The sequence below is a fragment of the Ovis aries genome, chromosome 17 (assembly GCF_016772045.2).
Source record: "Ovis aries strain OAR_USU_Benz2616 breed Rambouillet chromosome 17, ARS-UI_Ramb_v3.0, whole genome shotgun sequence".
Lineage (NCBI taxonomy): Eukaryota > Metazoa > Chordata > Mammalia > Artiodactyla > Bovidae > Ovis > Ovis aries.
The window spans coordinates 13,231,004-13,253,675 of record NC_056070.1 but is presented as its reverse complement, the minus strand read 5'-3'; the positions used below and the strand labels follow the sequence as shown (position 1 = coordinate 13,253,675).

General features: G+C 37.7%; 2 protein-coding genes across 9 annotated transcripts in view; one reads left to right on the top strand and one right to left on the bottom strand.

Moving 5' to 3' along the window:
- ANAPC10 (anaphase promoting complex subunit 10) overlaps positions 1-494 on the bottom strand; it is a 136,637-nt gene extending 136,143 nt beyond the window's left edge. For 7 of the 8 annotated variants that reach the window (XM_060400994.1, XM_004017223.6, XM_060400992.1 and 4 more), the window contains exon 1: positions 426-494. The gene's annotated coding sequence lies outside the window, so the exon portion shown is untranslated. Of the gene's footprint in view, positions 1-119 lie in introns of all 8 variants that reach the window. The other variant, XM_012097422.5, reaches the window with a different exon arrangement.
- Positions 495-634: 140 nt separating this feature from the next.
- Positions 635-22,672, top strand: part of ABCE1 (ATP binding cassette subfamily E member 1) — a 30,609-nt gene continuing 8,571 nt past the window's right edge. Inside the window, exons 1-10 of the mRNA XM_004017222.5 lie at positions 635-758; positions 7,046-7,179; positions 9,609-9,694; positions 12,040-12,137; positions 13,136-13,253; positions 13,600-13,737; positions 13,900-13,969; positions 14,180-14,276; positions 15,131-15,220; positions 19,630-19,751. Coding sequence (XP_004017271.1) covers positions 7,077-7,179; positions 9,609-9,694; positions 12,040-12,137; positions 13,136-13,253; positions 13,600-13,737; positions 13,900-13,969; positions 14,180-14,276; positions 15,131-15,220; positions 19,630-19,751 — 922 coding nt within the window. The 5' untranslated portion in view covers positions 635-758; positions 7,046-7,076. The remainder of the gene's footprint in view (positions 759-7,045; positions 7,180-9,608; positions 9,695-12,039; positions 12,138-13,135; positions 13,254-13,599; positions 13,738-13,899; positions 13,970-14,179; positions 14,277-15,130; positions 15,221-19,629; positions 19,752-22,672) is intronic.

Below are 22,672 nucleotides of genomic sequence, written 5' to 3'. Positions count from 1 at the left end.
AGGCAATTAAACCTACGGTCACATGTTCAAATGTCCAAAAATGTCAAACTGTCCCCCCAAAAGGCCCATCTCTATTTTGGAGCAGAAAAGGCCCATCTCTATTTCGGAGCAGAATTCACCTGCCGAACTTGGCACTGGATGCCACCAAGTGGAAAAAACACGGAGCTCGAAGAAGAATGGGTTCCGGGCCATTCCGTTCAGGAGCTAAGGTCAAGGAGAGAAAGCCACCGCGAGCAGTGTCTGGTCCAGACTCTGTCGGTTCTGCTTGACACCTCTGCCAGAAGTGCTAAAATGGGCCACCTCTAAAGATCCATTTCTGACCCAAGGGCCTTCAGGAAATGGCGTAAAAGAAGACTGACAATGCAGAAGAGGTGTTCGCTTAAGCTAGAACCATTCTCCCCGTCGGGGAAAGTCCACACACTTACAGCTTGCGGACTCTGCTTGCCGCCACTCGGTTTTCCTGGATCCGCCGCAGCTCCGCGCCACTCCCACTCGGCTTCCCAGGCCCGCCTAGCTTCCCCAGAGATGTCCCTGGGGTCGCAGTACAATGACGTCAGTCCCAGCCGCCTCTTTCCACAGCTCCGCCTGGCGCGCCCTGGCGCGCACGCGCGTTACGTCCTTGTGGCATGCGTGAGGCGGCGGCTGGGCACCGCCATTTTGGCCGGTGGCCGCAGGAACACGCTGTGTGGCTGTGAAGTGAAAAGCGAGCGCCGATTTGATCTCTGCGTTCCCCTCGCCAGGGGAATCTGTTTCTCCAGGTACGTGAATAGCCTGGAGGGGTTTGGCCTTTAGCTGCAGTCAGCCACGGTCTGAACACCGTGGGGACATTCTCCGAGAGCCTTTGGTTAGGCCTCAGGTGGCGGCGGCAGCGGCGCGTGGCAGCCGGCTTGGACGAGACAGCTGGGACCGCCGGAGCGCGGGTGCCGCCGAGCGCTGGGGGCGCCTCGCCCTCTCCCTGCAGCTGACCCGGCTCTCGGCCGCTATGGCCCGCCACCCCCGCCAGGGGACATGGAAGTGGATATAGGTGCCATTCTCTCGGTGGTCCACTCCCCGCCGCCTCCACTCCCGCCTTGACCCCGCGCCGCCCCTAGCCCTGAGTCTGTATGAAAGCCGCCTTTATAACTTAGAGCGTCCCCTATTGCCCCGGCTCTTCTGGCACAGGTGGAAGCCTTTTCTTCGCGGTTTGGGGATTGTGGAATGAGTCACGGCATCTTACCGCCAAGAAGTCGGATCCTCCTCGTCCACTCCCAGTCTTTATAGAAATGATGGCCAGACTTTTCTCACAGCGGCTTGTACTCTGCTGTCACCATGGTGATCTCAAATAATCTCCCAGTTGAACGCATTTTGCATTTCGCAGTAGTTTTTATGACACTTGGTGATTTCTTCGATTTCCCCGTTATCATATCTTAAACCCCTGGAGATCAGGTTCTATGTCTTTACTGAAAGTACCTTTATTTCCCCTTCAGTGGTTCTTGCATCGTGGGCGCGACGGCTAAAGTCAATTCCCACATCCCATAAACTACCTAAGCAGGCTTTCTCATTTTTTATGGTAAAATCGGTGAGAGAAGTAACTGTCAAAATACTGTATTTGGTTTTATTGGGGGGAGGGGTGCTTTCTCTTCCGCGGGACTGCTAACTGCGTTTATGAGAGTGGCATCTGTTTTGCAGTCCTCAGTACTTTTGTCCCTGATTCTGAAAATATGCATTCTATACCAGCTACTTGACGATAATGCTTCGTTTTTGTCAGTATTAACCAAGGGCTCTTGTCTTATCTGAACCAAAAAGTGTTGTTTGTTTTTGTTTAAGTTAAAATCCGTGTTCCCCCTGTAAAAAATATTTTTAGGAAGAATATTTAATGCAATTGCTGGTATGGGGCAAGGATAAAGTTATATTAATTTAGCGTCCCTTCTAATTGTCTTCAGTTTAAGACTCTGAAATCAGATTTGTGCCCCACTCCCGACTTGCACGTTTTATAAATTTAATAACCTGCAATAGCATAGAATTTTATAATATTTCACATGACATAAGCATCATTCGTTTTCATATGCTTTCACAGGGTGTTAAAATAATTTTGGTTTTAGACTACAAAGTGAAAAGTCGCTCAGTCCTGTCCGATTCCATGGGCTGGTTCTTGAGGCCAGACTGGAGTGGGTAGCTTTTTCCATTCTCCAGCGGATCTTCCCAACCCTGGAATCGAACCAGGGTCTCCTGCATTGTAGGTGGATCCTTTACCAGCTGAGCTATCGGGAAAATTCCTGGGACTTCCTTGGTGGTCCAGTGGTTAAGACTTTGCTTCCCTGGTGGCTCAGACGGTAAAGCAGATGGATGATTCAATCCCTGGGTCGGGAAGATCCCCTGGAGAAGGAAATGGCAACCCACTCCAGTACTCCTGCCTGGGGAATCTCATGGACGGAGGAGCCTGATAGACTACAATCCATGGGATTGCAAAGAATCGGACATGACTGTTCAACTTAAGTTTCTTTAGACTACAAATGCTTTCTATAAATGTCTCACTTCCTTTTTTCCTTTCAGCTGGAAGGATGATAGAGGTCATTGTTTAAGTACCTGTTTTCAACAGTTTGTTTTCAGATTTGAGATAGCTTCAGATCCCTGTTTGCTCCTAGGAGTCTGTAACTACAGTCTTCCCCTCCAAGCTTTCCTGTACTGTAGCTTTCTCACTGAAAAAGAAAGGAGGGGATCCTTCTTCCCAATTCTTGAAACTTACATAGAAATTTAATTAACAATAGTGTCTACACTTTGCTCTGTTAATTAATAGTTCTACAAAGAATCTGTATTCATTTTTCTTAACTGCATTATAATTTATCATTTTAAAATATAAATCAGCTTATTAACCATCTCTGCTGCTGCTGCTAAGTCACTTCAGTCGTGTCCGACTCTGTGTGACTCCATAGACGGCAGCCCACCAGGCTCCCCCGTCCCTGGGATTCTCCAGGCAAGAACACTGGAGTGGGGTGCCATTGCCTTCTCCAATGCATGAAAGTGAAAAGGAAAGTGACATCGCTCAGTCTTGTCTGACTCTTAGCGACCCCATGGACTGCAGCCCACCAGGCTCCTCCATCCATGGGATTGTCCAGGCAAGAGTACAGCAGTGGGGTGCCATTGCCTTCTCCATTAACCATCTCTAGTATGTTTTATTTTATAAAAATCATCTTCTACAGTCATTTGGTTTTTTAAATGGTTTGAAATAGCAGTTAAAACAATTTGGTAGTTTGGCAGAAATAAACCTTATTGTAAACAGTTTCATTGATAAATCAATGAAGATTTATCCCCTGCAGGGGAATTCATCATGCTCATTCACCATAATTTGTATGATCTCTAGTTTTATTATTTTTAATAGCTGAAGAATCTTCAGTCTCTTGGGAGTTGTCTCTTCTAGAATGATAGCTTTTTTGGTAGCAGTCCGTAAATCACTTATTTTCTTATGCTGATCTTTAGATGAGTTTCTAAAAGTTATAAAGAGGTAAAGTGAACCTATCCATTAATGTAACTCTGTTACATACGATGTTTGTCTCATTTTGGGTGATTTTTAAAAATAATATACTTTAGTGTTTAACTGTCACTATAATGTATTGGTAACTTGCAAAGACTCCTAAAGTTGTTATAACCTGTAGGAAATTTATTTACTATATTTAAATTCATTTTCACATTTCATTCAATAGAAATGTTTGCTTTCCTACTACGTAGACACTGGGCCAGCCACTGAAATGAACGAACAAAATTCCTACACTCGTGATGGGGTACTTTGTAGTTGGCAAGGGAAAAATATTGTCTGTGTGTGTGTAGAGAGAGAATACATAAATGCATATACACACACAGTAAATTGTCGTGTCAGACTCTTTGCGACCCCATGGACTATACAAGGGGAATTCTCTAGGCCAGAATACTGGGGTGGGTAGCCGTTCCCTTTTCCAGGGGATCTTCCCAACCCAAGGATCTAACCCAGGTCTTCCTCATTGCAGGGATTCTTTACCAGCCGAGCCACAAGGGAAACCCAGGAATACTGGAGAGGGTAGCCTATCCCTTCTCCAGCAAATCTTCCTAATCCAGGAATCAAACCAAGGTCTCCTGCAATGCAGGCAGTTTCTTTACCAACTGAGCTATGAGGGAAACCCTATATGTACCGTATACGTACATGTATATGAAATATATACTATGTAATATAGTAGACAGAGCTAAGAAGAAGAAGAAAACAAGGCAGTTTTATAGCTAGAGAAGACTCACTGAGAATCAACATTAAAGACTTGAAGGAGTGAGCCACTAGTGGGAGTAGCATTACCTGCAAAGGGAGCAGAAAATGCTAAGACCCTGAAGCAAATACCGGCAACCATTTGCTTTAGTCATGTAAAATACAGTGATGACCTGACAGGCTGTTAGAGATGATGGACACTAATGTCTGCAGTGGATTCCGCAGAAAATACCTAGAGAAATGTGAACTCTTTTACATCTGAGTGTAGGCAGTTCGTTTACGTCTGAGGTTATTGATATTTCTCCTGGCAGTCTTGGTGGAGAAATGAAGCAGTGGGGGAGGTTGGGGTCAGGTAATGAAGTGTTTGAATGCTGGGAATAAGCTGGTGGAAAGACTGAATAATTGATGATGTTAAAGACAGGAAAAAATTGTTGTAACCTTTTCCTTGGTGGATGGATATCTTTTAGTTTGCAAAGGGACTTAGCTATGGAAATACATATAGTGTGATGGCTAATTGGCACAAAGGTTCACTTGAGATAATACTAGTCAGCATGGCTTTATTTTTTCTCTTGCCATCTGTGTGCATGTGAGTTGAATTTAACCAGAATTATAGATAAGGGTGTAAGTGACTGACAATTTTAGGTGGGTACAGAAGAAATTGAAGATACAAAGGGATGAAGGACAGTGGAAATTTAATAGAATCTAGAGACAGTTACTGGAGAAGGCACTGCCAACCCACTCCAGTATTCTTGCCTGGAAAATCCCGTGGACGGGGGAGCCTGATGGGCTGCCGTCTATGGGGTCGCACAGAGTTGGACACGACTGAAGCAACTTAGCAGCAGCAGCAGCAAAGACAGTTACAGGTCTGAGGAGTGAGGGGAGTTCAAAGGGTTGTTGGATTGTTGTATATGTGAGTGGTGAAGTGAAAAGATAGAAATGGTGGTTGGAGAATGTCGTATTTGAAAGGTTGGTTATAGAAAAATGCAGTTATTCAAAATGATGAGGTAAAGGATTTGGCCAAAGGAAGAAGGGCTAGGTAGGGTAGGGTAAAAGACAAGCTCACTAGAGGAAAGTGGTTAATACACTGAGAGGACAGGCTATTAATAGAAGGATCATCTATGAACATATTGAAATCACTAAGTATTATGACAAGAGTTGGTAAAGAGTGAACATTAGCCAAGGGCTGGAGTCTTCAAAGGATATGAGGGACTGATATGGTTGGAAATGACTAAAGCAGCTGGATGACCTAACAAGCAAAAGCTGGCTGTTTTTAATGAGAAGGGAGAGATAATAATTGTCTGGGAGCAGCACTAAGAGCAACATCTCTTAGTCCTCTCCAAACCTAACGATATTGAAGGGATGTGTGAAAGACTGGAGAGTAATATAAGAGGAAGCTTTCAGTCAAGAAAAATCTGGATGGGGGTTCATAGTCATGATAGAAAAAGCCAGCAGAATGTCTTTGTTGATCAATAATCTGTTGGCTTGAGGTTCTTTCATTACATATTGGAATAAACTGGAGTAGAAAGGCGCTTTTTGGAATTACTTTGATCACATTCTAAGAAAATTAATTTCTATCACTAAGCCCAGTATATAGAAGATTATGTTAACTTTGACCTCAGCTCTGTAATTTATGGTGCTGTTAAATATCAAGACTTTAAAAGCTCCAAAATTATATACGTATAGTTAATGGCACCCCACTCCAGCACTCTTGTGGAAAATCCCATGGACGGAGGAGCCTGGTAGTCTATAACCCATGGGGTCACGAAGAGTCAGAAACAACTGAGCAACTAAGCTTTCAAACTTTCAGCTACTTGGTTACTTGGTCTCTCTTTTGTGTGTGTGGATCAGTTTTAAAGTCTTTATTGAATTTGTTACTGTATTGCTTCTGTCTTATGTTTTGGTTTTTTGGCTGCAAGGCATATTGGAATCTTAGCTCTCCGACCAAGGATCAACCCTCACCCCCTTACGCTGGAAGGCAAAATCCTAACCTCTGGACCTCCAGGGAAGTCCCTGGTCTCCTTTTCATATCAGCGCAGTTAACATAAAATTCATCTTGACCATATTTTCAGTTCCCAGCGAAAGCAGTTTTTACTTTTTTTTCCAATTGACCAACATAATGGTTAAACCCTTACTAATTGCCACTTCCATCAGTAGTATCATAGTCAAATAGATAAGACATGAAGTGATGATTAGTTTGAGGGAGGAAGTAAACATCTTTATCATATGTATGTTTCATGTCAAGTCTTTCTGTTCTGTTTTATTGGTCAGTATTCATCCACTGGTATCTGCATTAATTACTTAGGCCTTATGTCAATTTTTTCCGTATGTCAAGTATAGGTTCCCCTGACCCCTTACTCTTTTCCCATTTTCCTGGCTATTACTACTTTTTGCCTAAGAGCTTTAGATTTTATTTGTCTGATTCAGTTTTTTCCCTTTGAGATTGAATTAAATGGATAAATTCAGGGAAGATTGAAAACTATGATATTGACTATTCTCTTGTGAAAATTGAGACAGCATACCATTCTATTTGTTCAGGTCTTTTGTCTTTCAGTGGTAATTTTGAGTTTCATCACATTTGTATATACTGTTGAGAGTAGTATTTTTTTCCTTCTTCATATAAATTTTCTGATTAATGATATATAAGTAAAATTTTGTTTTTCCAGACATAACAAGTTATTTTATTGCTTTCACTAGTTTGTTTGTTTTTTTAATTAGTTCCAGGTATTAATATCTGAAATAGTGATATCTCCTCCTCTCAAACTTTTTATACCTGTGACTTACTTATCTTAATAAACTGCATTGACTATGCCATAATTTTGTTAATCTTTTCTTTAATAGAGGAACTGGATAGTCTTACTTCTTTAGAATCATGGCGGATAAATTAACAAGAATTGCTATTGTCAACCATGACAAATGTAAACCTAAGAAATGTCGGCAGGAGTGCAAGAAGAGTTGCCCTGTGGTTCGAATGGGTAAGCTGTTTTGTGGATCATTTAAGGATAAGAGAAAGTTTTAAAAGAATGCATTATCATCATGGTTCTCTAGGCTTTAGTGTACTCTTTTCACCCCTGTTGGTTTCTTTAAAATGTAAAAATAAGACCAGATTTTATTCTAAATTTCTTTAAATACTTTGTGACTAAATGCTCCCGTTTAAGCTCAGTTCAGTCGCTCAGTGGTGTCCGACTCTGCGACCCCATGAACCACACACAGCATGCCAGGCCTCCCTGTCCATCACCAACTCCTGGAGTTCACCCAAACCCATGTCCATCGAGTCGGTAATGCCATCCAGCCATCTCATCCTCTGTCGTCCCCTTCTCCTCCTGCCCCCAATCCCTCCCAGCATCAAGGTCTTTTCAAATGAATCACCCCTTTGCATCATGTGGCCAAAGTATTGGAGTTCAGATTCAACATCAGTCCTTCCAGTGAACATCCAGGACCAATCTCCTTTAGGATGGACTGGTTGGATCTCCTTGCAGTCCAGGGGACTCTCAAGAGTCTTCTCCAACACCACAGTTCAAAAGCATCACTTCTTCAGCGCTCAGCTTTCTTTATAGTCCAACTGTCACATACATACATGACTACTGGAAAAATCATAGCTTTGATTAGACAGACCTTTGTTGACAAAATAATGTCTCTGCTTTTTAATATGCTGTCTAGGTTGTCATAACTTTCCTTTCAGGGAGTAAGCATCTATTAATTGCATGGCTGCAATCACCATCTGCAGTGACTTTGGAGCCTGCCACTGTTTCCTCATCTATTTGCCATGAAGTGATGGGACCTTTTGCCGTGATCTTAGTTTTCTGAATGTTGAGCTTTAAGCCAACCCTTTCACTTCCATCAAGAGGCTCTTTGGTTCTCTTTCACTTTCTGCCATAAGGATGGTGTCATCTGCATATCTGAGGTTATTGATATTTCTCCCAGCAATCTTGATTCCAGCTTGTGCTTCTTCCAGTCCAGTGTTTCTCATGATGTACTCTGCATATAAGTTAAATAAGCAGGGTGACAATATACAGCCTTGACGTACTCCTTTTCCTATTTGGAACCAGTCTGTTGTTCCATGTCCAGTTCTAACTGTTGCTTCCTGACCTGCATACAGGTTTCTGAAGAGGCAGGTCAGGTGGTCTGGTATTCCCATCTCTTTCAGAATTTTCCACATTTTGTTGTGATCCACACAGTCAAAGTCTTTGGCATAGTCAATAAAGCAGAAACAGATGTTTTTCTGGAACTCTCTTGCTTTCTCAGTGATCCAGCGGATGTTGGAAATTTGATCTCTGGTTCCTCTGCCTTTTCTAAAACCAGTTTGAACATCTGAAGTTCACAGTTCACGAATTGTTTAAGTTCACTGACTGTAAAATCAAACCAGTGTTCAAATTAGTGAGAGTCTTACATTTCTGCAAAATCCTATAGTTACTTTAAGTCATGAAGAAAGAACTACCAAGATGTTTGTGTTTGATAATATTCTTTTTAAAAACAGCTTAGTATGAATGACTGTTCATGAGCTTTTGCTACATTTTCAAGATTAAATAAATTCTCAAAAACTCAGAATTAGTAGTCTTTAAAAGCTATGCTAAATAATTATTACTTTAAATATGCTAGTGAGAAATAAACTTACTAAATCTTAAAAGAAACTTTAGATGTCATGTCTTACAGTCTACTGTGCTATTCAGAAATGCCATTATTGATATTCTTAATGCTAAATTTAATTTAGTCTGTGTATTAGATGCGTGTCTTTGGGGAGCTTTCCTGATCTAGCTAATGTATTTCATTCTCCTGTCAGGTATATAATACCATTGTCAAGGCATATTTGATGGATTAAATATTCAGGTTAGTCAACTTTTAAGATCAGAAATAGCAACCCCTAGGACTTCCCTGGTGGTCCAGTGGCTAAGACTACATGCTCCCAATGCAGGGGGCCATGGTTTGAACCCTGGTCAAGAAATTAGATCCCACGTGCCACAGCTAAGATCCAGCACAGCCAAATAAAAAATAAGTAAATATTAAAAAAATAAAGAAGAAATGGCAATCCACTCCAGTATTCTTGCCTGGAAAATTCCATGGATGGAGTCTGGAGGGCTACAGTCCATGGGGTCACAAAGAGTTGGACATGACTTAGTGACCCAATAACAACAAATACTTTAACCAGCATCTTCTTGCAGTAAATTAAAATAAGCATATTAGTCACCTCTGTCTTACATGACGAATATTCATATAAGTAAATAAGTCGAGCAGTCTATCCATACAAAGCACTGATTTAAGATATTATCTCACATGTATTTCTTTTTGTGATCTTTGAAAATTTGATTCTGTATGGAAATTTGGAACCAGAATTGCTGAAATAACAGTGTTGTCAGAAAATTAGACTATCAGAAGAAATGACTTAATTCTGTCTTTTCCTTTGCAGGAAAATTATGCATAGAGGTTACCGCCCAGAGCAAAATAGCCTGGATTTCTGAAACTCTTTGTATTGGCTGTGGTATTTGTATTAAAGTAAGTGATATTATTTATTGTATTAAATTATAACCTAAAAATGAAATTTAAAAATTTTGAATACATTATAACTGTTTGTAAAGACCCAAGTATGAAACAGTGAAAAAATCATACAAATTTAGAAAAATGGTTTTCTTATATTAGTAATATTATTGCAATTTCAATTAAGCCACCCCATTTAAACGTTATCCTTTAAAAAAATAAAAGTTATCCTTGCTGTATGCAATTTTGTAAAGCCATTTCCAACCAAAATTAATTTCTCTTTTTTACCCTCTTATGAGAAGAACATTCTCCAGATCTTTACCAGAACTTTTTGGAAATATAAAGACAAAAAATATGAGTTATATTATATATTATTTTTTTCAAATCTGTCTAATTTTAAATTCACACTTTTAAATAAAAATGGACACAGCCAAAAACTTTTCTTACTTTAACCTAATCCTGAAGTGCTGCTTTTGCTGTATTCTTTTATTGTTGAATTTATCCCAGTAGTGTAATTTTTCAAAATGCTTCAGTTTTTGTTATATTGAATAGTTTGATTAGGGCTTATTTTCAAGAGTGATGGGTTTCCAACTTTGGTTCTTAAAAGATATTTAGGAGCCAGAGTATAAAGGTCTTAAATTAGTTATTTTTTATTTGCACATAATGTATTTTAGAAAGGACCTTTCCTGGAATATGGCTACCACCTATTATTTTTTCTAATTAGGCTCAAGTATATTTTAAATTGGTTTCTGAATTTTCAGGTAAGTATCCAGAAGTACCAAGCTTGGTACCTGAAAGCGTTTTTTCTTCTTTTAATAGTATAAGCAGGAGACATTTCTTCTAGCAAATATTTTTTGCCTGCCAATGTTGTGGGTGCTGGAAATCTTATCTTGAACACTGTATTTGATTTTATTTTCTTTCTTGGCCACTATAGCATATTGAGATTCCAGAATTTGGGTATGTACTCCATGGCAGAAAAGATACTGATGTAATGAATCTCTTTGGGGAGAAGGGTAGTGTATACTTCCTGAACACTTAGGATACTTGTAATGCAGCATGTATATGAACAACACGGATATTTTTTCTTTGAAGATTAAGAGAAGTTTAAATTACCTGAAGCCTATAAGCATTTTATGTACATTGATGGAATAATAGAGAAGTCTGTAAATGGCAGTGACTCCATTTGTTTAAAAAAAAAAATCTTGCTTAAGGAATTAATACTCTTTGTTAGAGGTTGATTATTTTGCTTGAAAATAAGAGTTGTGTTTTTTAAACTTCTGTGTTCTTATAACTTAGAAAATGGGAATTCACTGAAATCTTTGTATATAGACTTTTGAATTAATTCCTTAAGCTCATTGAACAGTTCTATCAAACAGATTTCTAATCTGCATTTATACATTTTGCTTGTATCCTTTTGGTTTTATCTGTACTTCTGAGGAATTTTTCTAGCCACATTACCACTCTTAAATCACCTTCCAATTTTTACCATTCTTATTCCTTGGGCATTTATCTGATTGACAGTCACCATTTGAATAAGTTTTTCTATGAATAAATGTTTTTCTTTTTATGTGAATTTACTCACTTGGAATATGGATATCTTTTTCATGTGGGATGGTTAAAAATCACAATGGAAAGACTTTAGTCCTTGCTCTGTTGCAGATACTATGCTCTGTTGAGACGTAAATAGACCAAGAAAAGTACAAACTTAAAGGACTTTACAAAGTTGAAAAGGAAGCATACAGAAGACAGGAAGAAGGAAATAAAGGGAGGACATTTCTCACTGACTGTGTATCAAATTGTACGCTCAATAGAAAGAAAAGAAAGATAGCACCAAATCGTGTCCGACTCTTGCCATCCCATGAGCTGTGTAGCCTGCCAGGCTCATCTGTCCATGGGATTCTCCAGGCAAGAATACTGGAGTGGGTTGTCATTTCCTTCTCCAGGGGAACTTCCTGACCCAGGAATTGAACCCAGGTCTCCAGCATTGCAGACAGAAGCGTTACTGGCTGAGCTACGCCAGATAATCAAGTTTTATCTTGCTCTTAACCTTCTTTTATCTAATAATATTTTTTTTTTAACGCAAAAATCTATCTCCAGGTCTGTAAGGTTTTTCACTAAGTGTTAAACAGACTAAATCTCCAGCATTTTGCCAGTTGCTAAGGGGAATACAGATTTATTAGTTACAATTCTTGCCTTTGAGTAACTTAACTTTTTTAAGGAAAGGAAGTAAAACAGTACTTAACGTCTGTGTGAAACTCCCACATTTGGAAAATTAATTGTAAAAACTTCTTAATCTGTTCATTTTAGTCATGCATATGTTTCTAAAAGTTAACGGAAACTTAATTCTTTATTTTAAATAACAGAAATGCCCCTTTGGCGCCTTATCAATTGTCAACTTACCAAGCAACTTGGAAAAAGAAACAACACACCGATATTGTGCCAATGCCTTCAAACTTCACAGGTATATTTCCAAGTCAACATTTTTCTTTACTTCAGTCAAGAGTAAAATACATTTGAAATTTTCAGAGAAATAAAAAAATGGAAAAAAAGTGGTAATAACTTTTGCATCCACTAAAGCAAAATATAATAACATCGTGCAGAATAGCATTGTATATGTCAGTGGTTCATTCAGGCTGACATTAAAATTACCTGAGAGTCTTTAAAAGTACTCATGCCCAGGTAATTTCAACCCAGTTGAATTAGTCTTATCTCTGGATGTATATTCTGGACGTTCGTAAGCTGAAAGGCTCCCAGGTGATTCTAGTATACAACTGGGGTGAGAATCATTGTTGTTATAAAATCCTTCTCCCCAAAATAATTTTTAAGGGACCTTGTGTTGATTTTATTTATCTATTAATCTCATGATCTACAGAGAATATTACTCTGAGCTTCAACATATATTGTTATTGACATTCTTTGAGGTTTTTAATCTGCTGAACACTAATATTTTGAATCTAGGAGTCTAGATTTAACTAATAAAAAGGTATTTCTCAACCTGCCAGCTTTAAGGGGCCCTACTGCAGCAGGGAGTATGAAGTGGAATATTTCTGGTTCATGTGGCACTTCTCTCCTTGTAAGTAAATGGCAGGCCAAAAAAAAGAAAGAAGGAGAAAGACTGAGGTTGCACCTGCTCTGCAGTTTTGTACCAAAGCATTTTACTGTACATTAAAGCTGAGCCCTATATGTAAAGAAAAATTGTTACTTTAGACTTTGAGTGAAAGTTGAATAAATAAAATTTGGAGTAATATTGGTCATGGATGCATTTCTAACAATTAACAGTTAATCTTGGCTGCCGTTTTTGTTTTTTCCTAATAGCCAATAATATCTGACATATTTCTCTTTTGGCTTATTAATGAATGTGTGTGGAGTGCAAGTGCATCAGAAGACATCGTTCTGGTATTATGTAGTTTTTTCTACCTAAGTCTGAGTTGTTTCATTATTTTTGTACACTTGTGACAGGTTGCCTATTCCTCGTCCGGGTGAAGTTTTGGGATTAGTTGGAACTAATGGTATTGGAAAGTCAACTGCTTTAAAAATTTTAGCAGGAAAGCAAAAGCCAAACCTTGGGAAGTATGATGTATGTATTACCACCTTATAAAAATGAGTATCTTGGGTCAGTTTTATGAGGCTGTGAAGGAGAGAGTATGTGTGATTTTATTTTTAATGTTCTTATTTTCAAGATTATTTGTGTAATTAGTGCTGAGAAACTATAAATGAAACTCCTTTTTAGTTAAAAATGTATTAATACTACTTAATTGATAATTCTGAGATTTTGTAAACTTATGTTCCTTGATTTGAAAAAAAAAAATCCACCTCTGGTATTATTAGTATGTTAGAAGCAAAAGTATTCTACTATTTTGTATAACATTTATCCTCTTTGCAATTGTATTACTAAATTCAGATAACTGTACATACATTTCTAGGATCCACCTGATTGGCAAGAAATCCTGACTTACTTCCGAGGATCTGAATTGCAAAATTACTTTACCAAGATTCTTGAAGATGACCTAAAAGCCATTATCAAACCTCAGTACGTAGACCAGATTCCCAAGGCTGCAAAGGTCAGTTGCTTTTTAGGAGATGTGTAGTGGGTATTACAAATATTGGTGGACATATGAAAGATAAATCAAAGTAAACTTGTTTTACTTTGTGACTCTTCTTAATATTGAAGGGATTAGTATTGAAGGAAAATAATAGTAACTGTTACTGATATATTGTGACAGGGGACAGTGGGGTCTATTTTGGACCGAAAAGATGAAACAAAGACACAAGCAATTGTATGTCAGCAGCTTGGTAAGTGTTTATTTTGTGTATATGTTTTAATAGGCCATGAACTTAACTCTTAAGGACTGATATCTTTATATGGATTACTGAAATAAATGGGTAAATCTCTAGTAATTGTCATACTTTCAGCTGAAATATTCAAATGCAGGATGATTTGCAATGCACATTTTACCCTGAAGAGGTAAAACAGAATAACGCTAAAGACAATTCCTCTTATAGATTTAACCCATCTGAAAGAACGCAATGTTGAAGATCTTTCAGGAGGAGAGTTGCAGAGATTCGCCTGTGCTGTCGTTTGCATACAGAAAGCTGATATGTAGGTCACTTTATATTCTTGTAAATCTTATCCTTACTTTAGAGTTTTTATTTATAATGCTGCTAAACGAGCAGTGGTTTGGGATAAATTGTTAATAATAGAAGGAGTAGTGAATGTTTTAACTTTTGAGTTCAGATGTTGAAGCAGCTGTGCATCCATTGCCCATTCCCCTGTTACTCCATCAGGGGTAAAAACTTTACAACTTACGAATTCTAGAGCTTTTTAATGTAAAGTCAGTTATTTTGTGAACTCTCTTTATACATAGGAAGATTATTTTTTTAAGATATAAGCTCTCCAACCAGGCTGGCAAGGTTTTTAATAGTCAAGTGGAACATGAGGTCTTCTAGGTTATCCTAAATCAGGGTGGCGTGCCATGTGAGAGACAAATGTAAAGGCGAGTTTCCTTCCTACCTTTTAATGCCTCTCTTTTCCCAGATATTTTTTGCTCTCATCTTTTTCCACACTTCTACTCTGGCATCCAGTGTAGGCTAGTTTTTCTTCGTAAAGTATTCTATAATTCTGTGCAAGGCCCTCCTTTCCAAAAACTGTTTGCTTTAGTGCAACTGACTTCAGCCAATAAGGGAAGCACTCTGAATTACTTTGGAATATATCAGAATAGTTTTCTTGAGGAGATAACAGTTTGTAAGTTAGCCTAATCTATGAGTCTCTCCCCAGACTTGATATGCCGTCCTGCTTTTCATAATTTCTTCCTTCTGCTTGTGAACAGAATACAGACATTTTTACCGTTACGGGATTTTTGTTGTTAAATCAGAAATATTTCAGTGCTTTAATGTGCAAGATAGAATTATTATCATACTTGCCTTTTATATTATGTTTGCTTTTCTTTTTCATAGTTTCATGTTTGACGAACCCTCTAGTTACCTAGATGTCAAGCAGCGTTTAAAGGCTGCTATTACTATACGATCTCTAATAAATCCAGACAGGTAAGTAAAATTTGCCATATGCCTATGCCGTTCTGTTTGAAAAGTTTTAGAAATTTCTAAAGATTCAACACCAGGACCATCCATGTCGTATACACGTGCATATATTCCGTCTTGGTTTTTGAAGCTATCACTTGAACTTAAGTTTCCTCTGTACTACCATACCTGTTTCCAGGGAGCCTAAGAATACCCTATAGTGATATACAAAGTTTTGACATATATTTATGGATTTTCAGGAAGCAGATCCTTAGCTTTTGTCAGATCCTCAAATGGATATGTCGCTTCTACACATCATTTAGAACAGAGAAATTCCAGTTGTCCCAGGACTTTACTGAGCACAGGAGCTCTTAAAAACTTCTCACTAGTCACAACATGATGTATTTATAGAGTGCTGTTGTAGTCTGAAGAGTTTCTGTGTCCGTTATCTCATCTGAGCCTCATTAATCTTACAAGTTAGAATCTTTAGGTGGTATTACCATATTGCAGATGAGGAAGCTTTCAAAAAATTTAGTTGTTTCTAGGTTTTGAATTTATGATGTGGTAAGACTATGGCCAGAACACAGAGTGTTTTTCCTGCATAGCATTTCTGTTCCTCTCTTTAGTAGTTGATGTCATAATTTCTTTCATATGAGAAATCCCTGGGGATCAAAAAGCAAACAGAGAACTATAAATTACAGGGGAGAAACAAGGATGGCTTTCCTAAAGGGTTGTGCTTGTCTCTGTAATAAGTCTTGAGCTTTAACAACCATTTGTGGGCAGGTAGCAGGGCCTTCTTTTGAATTGTCACACAAAATGCCAGGACTCTCAAACAACTGCTTTCTCAGCAAAAGAGCAAACACATGAGGATGTTAAGGAAACATACTCCTGTCACTCAGTGAGAGCCTTGGGAATGGAGAGATGGTTCCCCTTCATATCTGTTTATGGACTGGCAGCTCACATGGATATGGAATTGAAATTTATGTAATCAGGGATGTCTAAAAACCCTCCATGCTAAGAAAGTAACACAAAGAGAGTCCTGGAATCGTCAGTTCTATGGTATATAGACAATGCAAATATGAAAACACTCCAGAGACATACGCTCTCAACCCTGGTCACACAGGGTTTCTACAGGTAAAGACCGAGAGCTTTAAACCCAGGGTTATCACTGGTGGAAGAAAACTGTACAAGTGAGTCAGTAAACACAACAAACAGCAGGACTTAGATCGTGAAGAACTGAAAGTAGCATTCTCAGAGACTGTAAGGCAGTATTTCAGACCATTCAAAACATAAAAATTTAAAGCTCTAAGAATATAATACTACAAAAAAAGTAACAGGTACATGTTTTAAAAACCCAAAAAAATCTAGAAATTAAAAATATAGTCATGACATTGAAAACTCACTAGACAGATTAGACAGGTTAGGACAACAGAAGAGTATCAGAAACTTTAAAAGTTGACCTGAGCAAGCTACCAGAGTACAACAGAGAATGAGATGGAAAAACAGGAGGAGATTCAGGGACATGGAGAATAGAATGAGACAGAGAACAGAATGAGAAGATGATTTCATATGTCTTTATAGGCATCTGAAAAAATCAAACTGAAAAGATAATGGCCAGGTATTTTCCAGACTTGAAAAACTTGACTCCTTAGATTCAAGGAACAAATGATTCCTGTACATACTTTGAAGGAAAACTTAGACTGTCAGTAATAAAGAGACAGTCTTAGTTGAGGTAAATGGTGACCATCATTTTCACTCCATGCATAGGTCAGGGCATTATGATAGGCTCTTTGGGAAATTGTTGCTGTTGTTTAGTCACCAAGTCATGCCCCACTCTTTGCGACCCCATGGACTATACCCGACCAGACTCTTCTGTCTGTGGGATTTCCCAGGTGAGAATACTGGGGTAGGGTACCCATTTCCTTCTCCAGGAGATATTCCTGACCCAGGGATTGAATCCATAGCTTCCTGCATTGGCAGTTAGGTTCTTTACCACTGTGCCACCAGGGCAGAAGCCCCTTTGGAGAATGTAAGAGTATAAAATGCGGTCCCAATATTCAGGGACCTTAGGATCTGGTAAATTAAAGAATACATAAGCAGAGAAATAAAAGGATAATAATTTACAACCAGGTGACATGTATTCATTCAAGTCACTACTTTCTACGTTATGAGAGGGCAGTACATAGTGGTAAAAGGGATACCATACCAAAACAGATTAGATTGACAAAGTGAAGAAAATGATTGTTAGATATTTTCTCAGTTGTGCTGGGTCTTGATTTTATAGGCAGAGGGTCAAAATAATCTCTCTGTAGTGATAGACTTGGTAATAAAAAGTTTTAGGAAGTATGTCTGCATTCTGAAATTCTGTGATGTATCAAGGCACCCATTCAGTCTTTAATACTGTAAAAAGATTTTGAAGATTGTATCCTTTAGGAAACAACAAGAAATAGAGGATGGATTAGTGAGAGGAACAATAATGCAAGAGGAATATTAAAATCCAACAGATAACCCAAAATTAAGTGTAGGGTATAAATTTTCACAGCATAGATTTCTCATTATGCTGTAGATTATTGTTTGAAACCCTCTGAAAATAGAGTGAGTCTTCTAAATATTTTTTAATAACATTTAGGACTTTTGCATAAGATTCATATGAAAGTAGGGAAAGCAGAAGGTATGACTTTTTTTTTTCTTTTCAAAAGTACATTAAAAACCACTAGATAAAACTATGCTGCCATATACTGGGCCTTGAAGATTTCAGTGGTAAAAAAGCAGAGAACTATTCCAAGTCATGGAACATTGCCAGTAAAGATACCAAGGCAGGATAAGTATTGGGTCCTTTGGGTGATTTGCTATTTTCATTGATGCTTAGCACTGTTCAACAGTGGGGGAAAGTTTATTTATTTGCACATTAAGAAGGGTGTTTCTGTTGGAGGTAGAATTTGAGGTGAACCTTAAAGAGTTATATAGGACTTCAACAGATGAGGATTGTAGGCAGGAGACCCATTCGATCATAGACTATCCCTTAGACACACAGAGATAGAAGAGTAGATTATTCAGGAAACAAAGATCCATTTTTCAGTATATCCTATATACAAATGTAATAAAAGAATGTACAGATACTGTGGTTCAATTCAAGATTTTTTGACTTTACAGTGTTGGGAAGGCAGTACATATCCAGTAGAACTATACTTCAGCTTTTGGTATTCTCTTGGTTTGTGGTGCTGAGCAGCAGCAGCAAGCCGCAGCTTTCAGTCAGCCACGTGTTGAGAGGACAGACAGCTGGCACCCTTGCCGCCATTCTGTTGCTCACTTGCAGTGTAGCCTCCAGCACATTACATGTGGCAGTCAACACTGTATTTGAAAATAGGCATTATGTAAGTGTTCTGAACACATGTCAGGTGGGCTAGGCCAAATTTGTTAGATTAGGTTAAGTATGATGGATTTATCAGAGTGTAACTTTATAAATTGAATATCTGTAGTAGCTATAGTTTTGGAAGGTCTTAAAAGAAGGTCTGAGGATGTTAAATTTGTTCCATCTGGAACTAAGAGCCTTATCTGGGGCCCTGAAGAAAAAAATGAGATTTGTTAAAAGCATATAGCAATATTAAATAGAAATATGACACCCTGAATTAAAAATCTCGATAGAGAAAGAAAACAATGAATTAGACATGCTTGACAATCTAAACAGTATATCATTGTGAATCAAATTGAGTCAGTTTTTATGGGAGTAATGATTTCATTAAATGATTAAATGATCTCATTAAAATAAAAATATGGCTGGTTTTTGTACAGAAAGCTGATAAATTGGAATTTGATGTCTGCAGGTCATTGCTTTTTGAAAATCTTAAACTGAGTTGACTAGGAATGAAATACTGCATAAAAGCTTTATGACTATTATTTATTTACCTGACAGTTTCTACTAGAAGTACTTTTTTTCTTACTAATTAAAAAGTCATCTCCTGTTCTATCTCATTTATTAAGTGCTCCAGTACCCACACTAACCTGTTTCCTTCCTTTCATTAGGTTTTTATCACCTGTAAACATTTTGCTACGTAGTCTTTTTGGTATTGTTTCATATCAATTCCTAGTCTGTGCAGCTAATACTGAAAGTTCTCAGATTGAGGATTATGTCATATTCTCTATGCATCCCCTACTACAACTATATTGCAACTAGTGTGGCATAGGACAAGTAGAAGGGTTCAATACATAAATTGAATAGCATAGTAAACAGTTTAGGTCTATTATAATTATATTTCTGCTTTGTAAAGTTTTAAAATGCCTTTAAACATTTTTAGTTAAACATTTAGTAAAAAATGCTTTTTTATTAGCAAAACATTTATTTCTTATATTCATAAACTTTCATGTTAACCTTTTTCTTTTAGTTTAGGAAAACAATTTGAAATATGAACATTGATTTAATCTATATTGATTTTCAGATATATCATTGTGGTGGAGCATGATCTAAGTGTATTAGACTATCTCTCTGACTTCATCTGCTGTTTATATGGCGTACCAAGTGCTTATGGTGTTGTCACTATGCCTTTTAGTGTAAGAGAAGGTAACTTGAAAAACTTTTCACAATGCTCTTTCACATTAATGCTTAGAAAATGTATTGTTGATACTAAGTAAAGTGTTGCTGTCATATTACTTATCCAAAACTCTGGCCTTATTAAATTTAATCTCACAATAGAATATAAATATATAAGGTTCTATATGCCAGTTGTTAAACATAACCTATTTCTTTTTGGAGAAGTTTTTATTGTGGCTAAAAATATTCTATCAGTTTCACTATTTATTTGCTATACTAAAATGTTCTTTTATATTTTAGCCTCTGTAGCATCCCTGCATTATTAGTCATCTTCAACTTTATCTTTGATAGGCCAGTACCAGTGGGAAAACTCTTGAAATTCATTCAGTGCTCATATTGTTTTCATGTTTCACATTTATCTTTAATCTGGAGCCTAAGTTTGTGGAACTAAGGTTATCCAAAAGTCTAATAAAATAGTTAAACATATTATAGTCTGGTGAGTGACTAAATTCGAATACAACAGCTCAGTATGTGTATTTTTCACTTATTCCTACTACTTGCAGGAAAGAGGGACTAGGGACTGTCTCTCTGTTTCATGTGTTTTCCCTGCCTAAGCAAGTTGCTGCTGCTGCTAAGTCGCTTCAGTTGTGTCCGACTCTGCGACCCCATAGATGGGGGAGCCCACCAGGCTCCCCCATCCCTGGGATTCTCCAGGCAATAATACTGGAGTGGGTTGCCATTTCCTTCTCCAGTGCGTGAAAGTGAAAGTGAAGTCGCTCAGTCGTGTCCGACTCTTAGTGACCCCATGGACTGCAGCCTACCAGGCTCCTCCGTCCATGGGATTTTCCAGGCAAGAGTACTGGGTGGGGTGCCATTGGGCAAAAGTAAAAACTAGTCTACCACTAAGTGGCTCCTAAAGCAAAATCACTACACTCTCCACCTTTTAATTTCTTTCCTGTTTTCCTTCACTGCTTCCTCACTCCTATTTTTACTTTTTATGTTTCTTCTCTCCAGCTATGCCTTAAACTGATAATCTAGACATGAAAGGTCTCCTTAGTCCATATCTTGAAAATCTGCCATATTCTACAATAAGTATTCATGTAGCTTTGTAGTTAACCTCAGTTGGACAGGCTTTTCTTTTTTAAAAGCTATAAAAAGGGTATAAATAATTTAAGATGTGGGGAAGGACTTACTATCCCTTTTCTACCTATATATTTGAGATAGATACTATCCATCTATTGAGATAATATATTTTAAGAAAAAACTTGTGAGTGTGCCGTTTTCTTACAGTAGTCTTAAGAGATGATTGCAGTAGCAATTACTGTTTTTTTCTCCTCAGTTAGCAACTAATATCAGAGTATCTACTCTCTGAAATATTAAGTAGTTCTAGAGTCATATTGATAATAACGACACGGATACATGGCAGTCACTTTTCATAATTTTAATTAGAGAAAAGGGAAAGTCGCTCAGTCATGTCCGCCTCTTTGCAACCCCATGAACTATATACATATACTGTCCGTGGAATTCTGCAGGCAGAATACTGGAGTGGGTAGTCCTCCCAACCCAGGGATTGAACCCCGGTCTCCCGCATTGCGGGTAGATTCTCTACCAGCTAAGCCACAAGGGAGGACCTGAAGGTGAAAGGCGCTCAGTCGTGTCTGCCTCTTTGTGATCCATGGTTGCTAACTCTATTTAACTGTATAATAGATGCCTTGTCTAAAGCATATACTAGGAAATAGTTCCTGGTGAGGTTTTAATGTTCCCTATCCGCTAAAACTATTTAACTAACAAACTGCACTTAATCTTTCTGCTTTCCTTTAATATGCTGAAATTAAAATGTTATATGTAAAATTCTTTATGAACTATAAAGGAATTTTAGCTTAAACTCATTTTTAAATAGAGAAACATTGCAGTTGGAGTGTATACAGCTGACGTGGTTTTTTTTGTTGTTTTTTTTTTAACAAAGTCACTTCTCTGAGCTTTTGTTTTCTTACCTAATGGATTGGGCAGTTGTACTAAATGGTCACTTAGGTTCCTTTGAGTTTATACTTTTATTTAATGTTTGGTTTTAATTTTTTAACCTCACGTTATTCTTAACATGAATTCTTAATTCGTAAATGGCTTAAGATCAAAAATGCTCATTTGGGCAGAATAAATGGATCTGTTGATTTGTTCTGTCAGTATATATTTATTGAGCACCTGTGTTCTAGACTGAGAAGGCCTAGATTTGGTTCTTAATTGCAAATGAAATGAATAACATCCTAGACTTTCTTTCAAGACCTTCTGAAACTTCAGCTACTGTTTCTTCTGTTACACATAGTAAACACAAAAACAGATCTTTTCATTGTTTCCCAAATAACCCACTTTTCCACTTCTGTGCATCTGCCATTGTGGTTCTTAACAACCTTAGTGTGGAGGGATTTTCATGTACCAGTATGTTAGTTTTTGTTCGGTTATTAAAATCTGTTTAGATTATGTTGTTTGCACAATAAAGCCAAGAAAAGTTCAATGAAGTTCTTAAAAATCTGCAAAGCTAATCTGAAAACAAATGCAGTAAATCGTAAGTTCCGCATATGGTTATGTCTCACAGGAAAGTGAATGCTTATAACTTAACTTCTTAACTGTGTTACTTCATTTTATATCACTGTGAAAATACTCCATTTTACTTGTCATTTTTTAAAGAAAAATTACATTTTTTTATTTTAAAATACAGAATAAATGGCATCAGAGCCTTTCACATAAAATCTGATGGGAAAAGTCTTATAAAAATCACATAATAATGAAAAGATGTGCTTTGTGTATGTGTGTTTGTATATATAGGCATGTGTGTGTGCATGAATTAAACCTGGTATTAGGTATGTGAAACACCATGTCGCACTGCTTGCTATTTAAATCTATGTATAGATTACTCACAAGAGAGCCTAGGGTTTGGTTTTTATATAATTTATTGC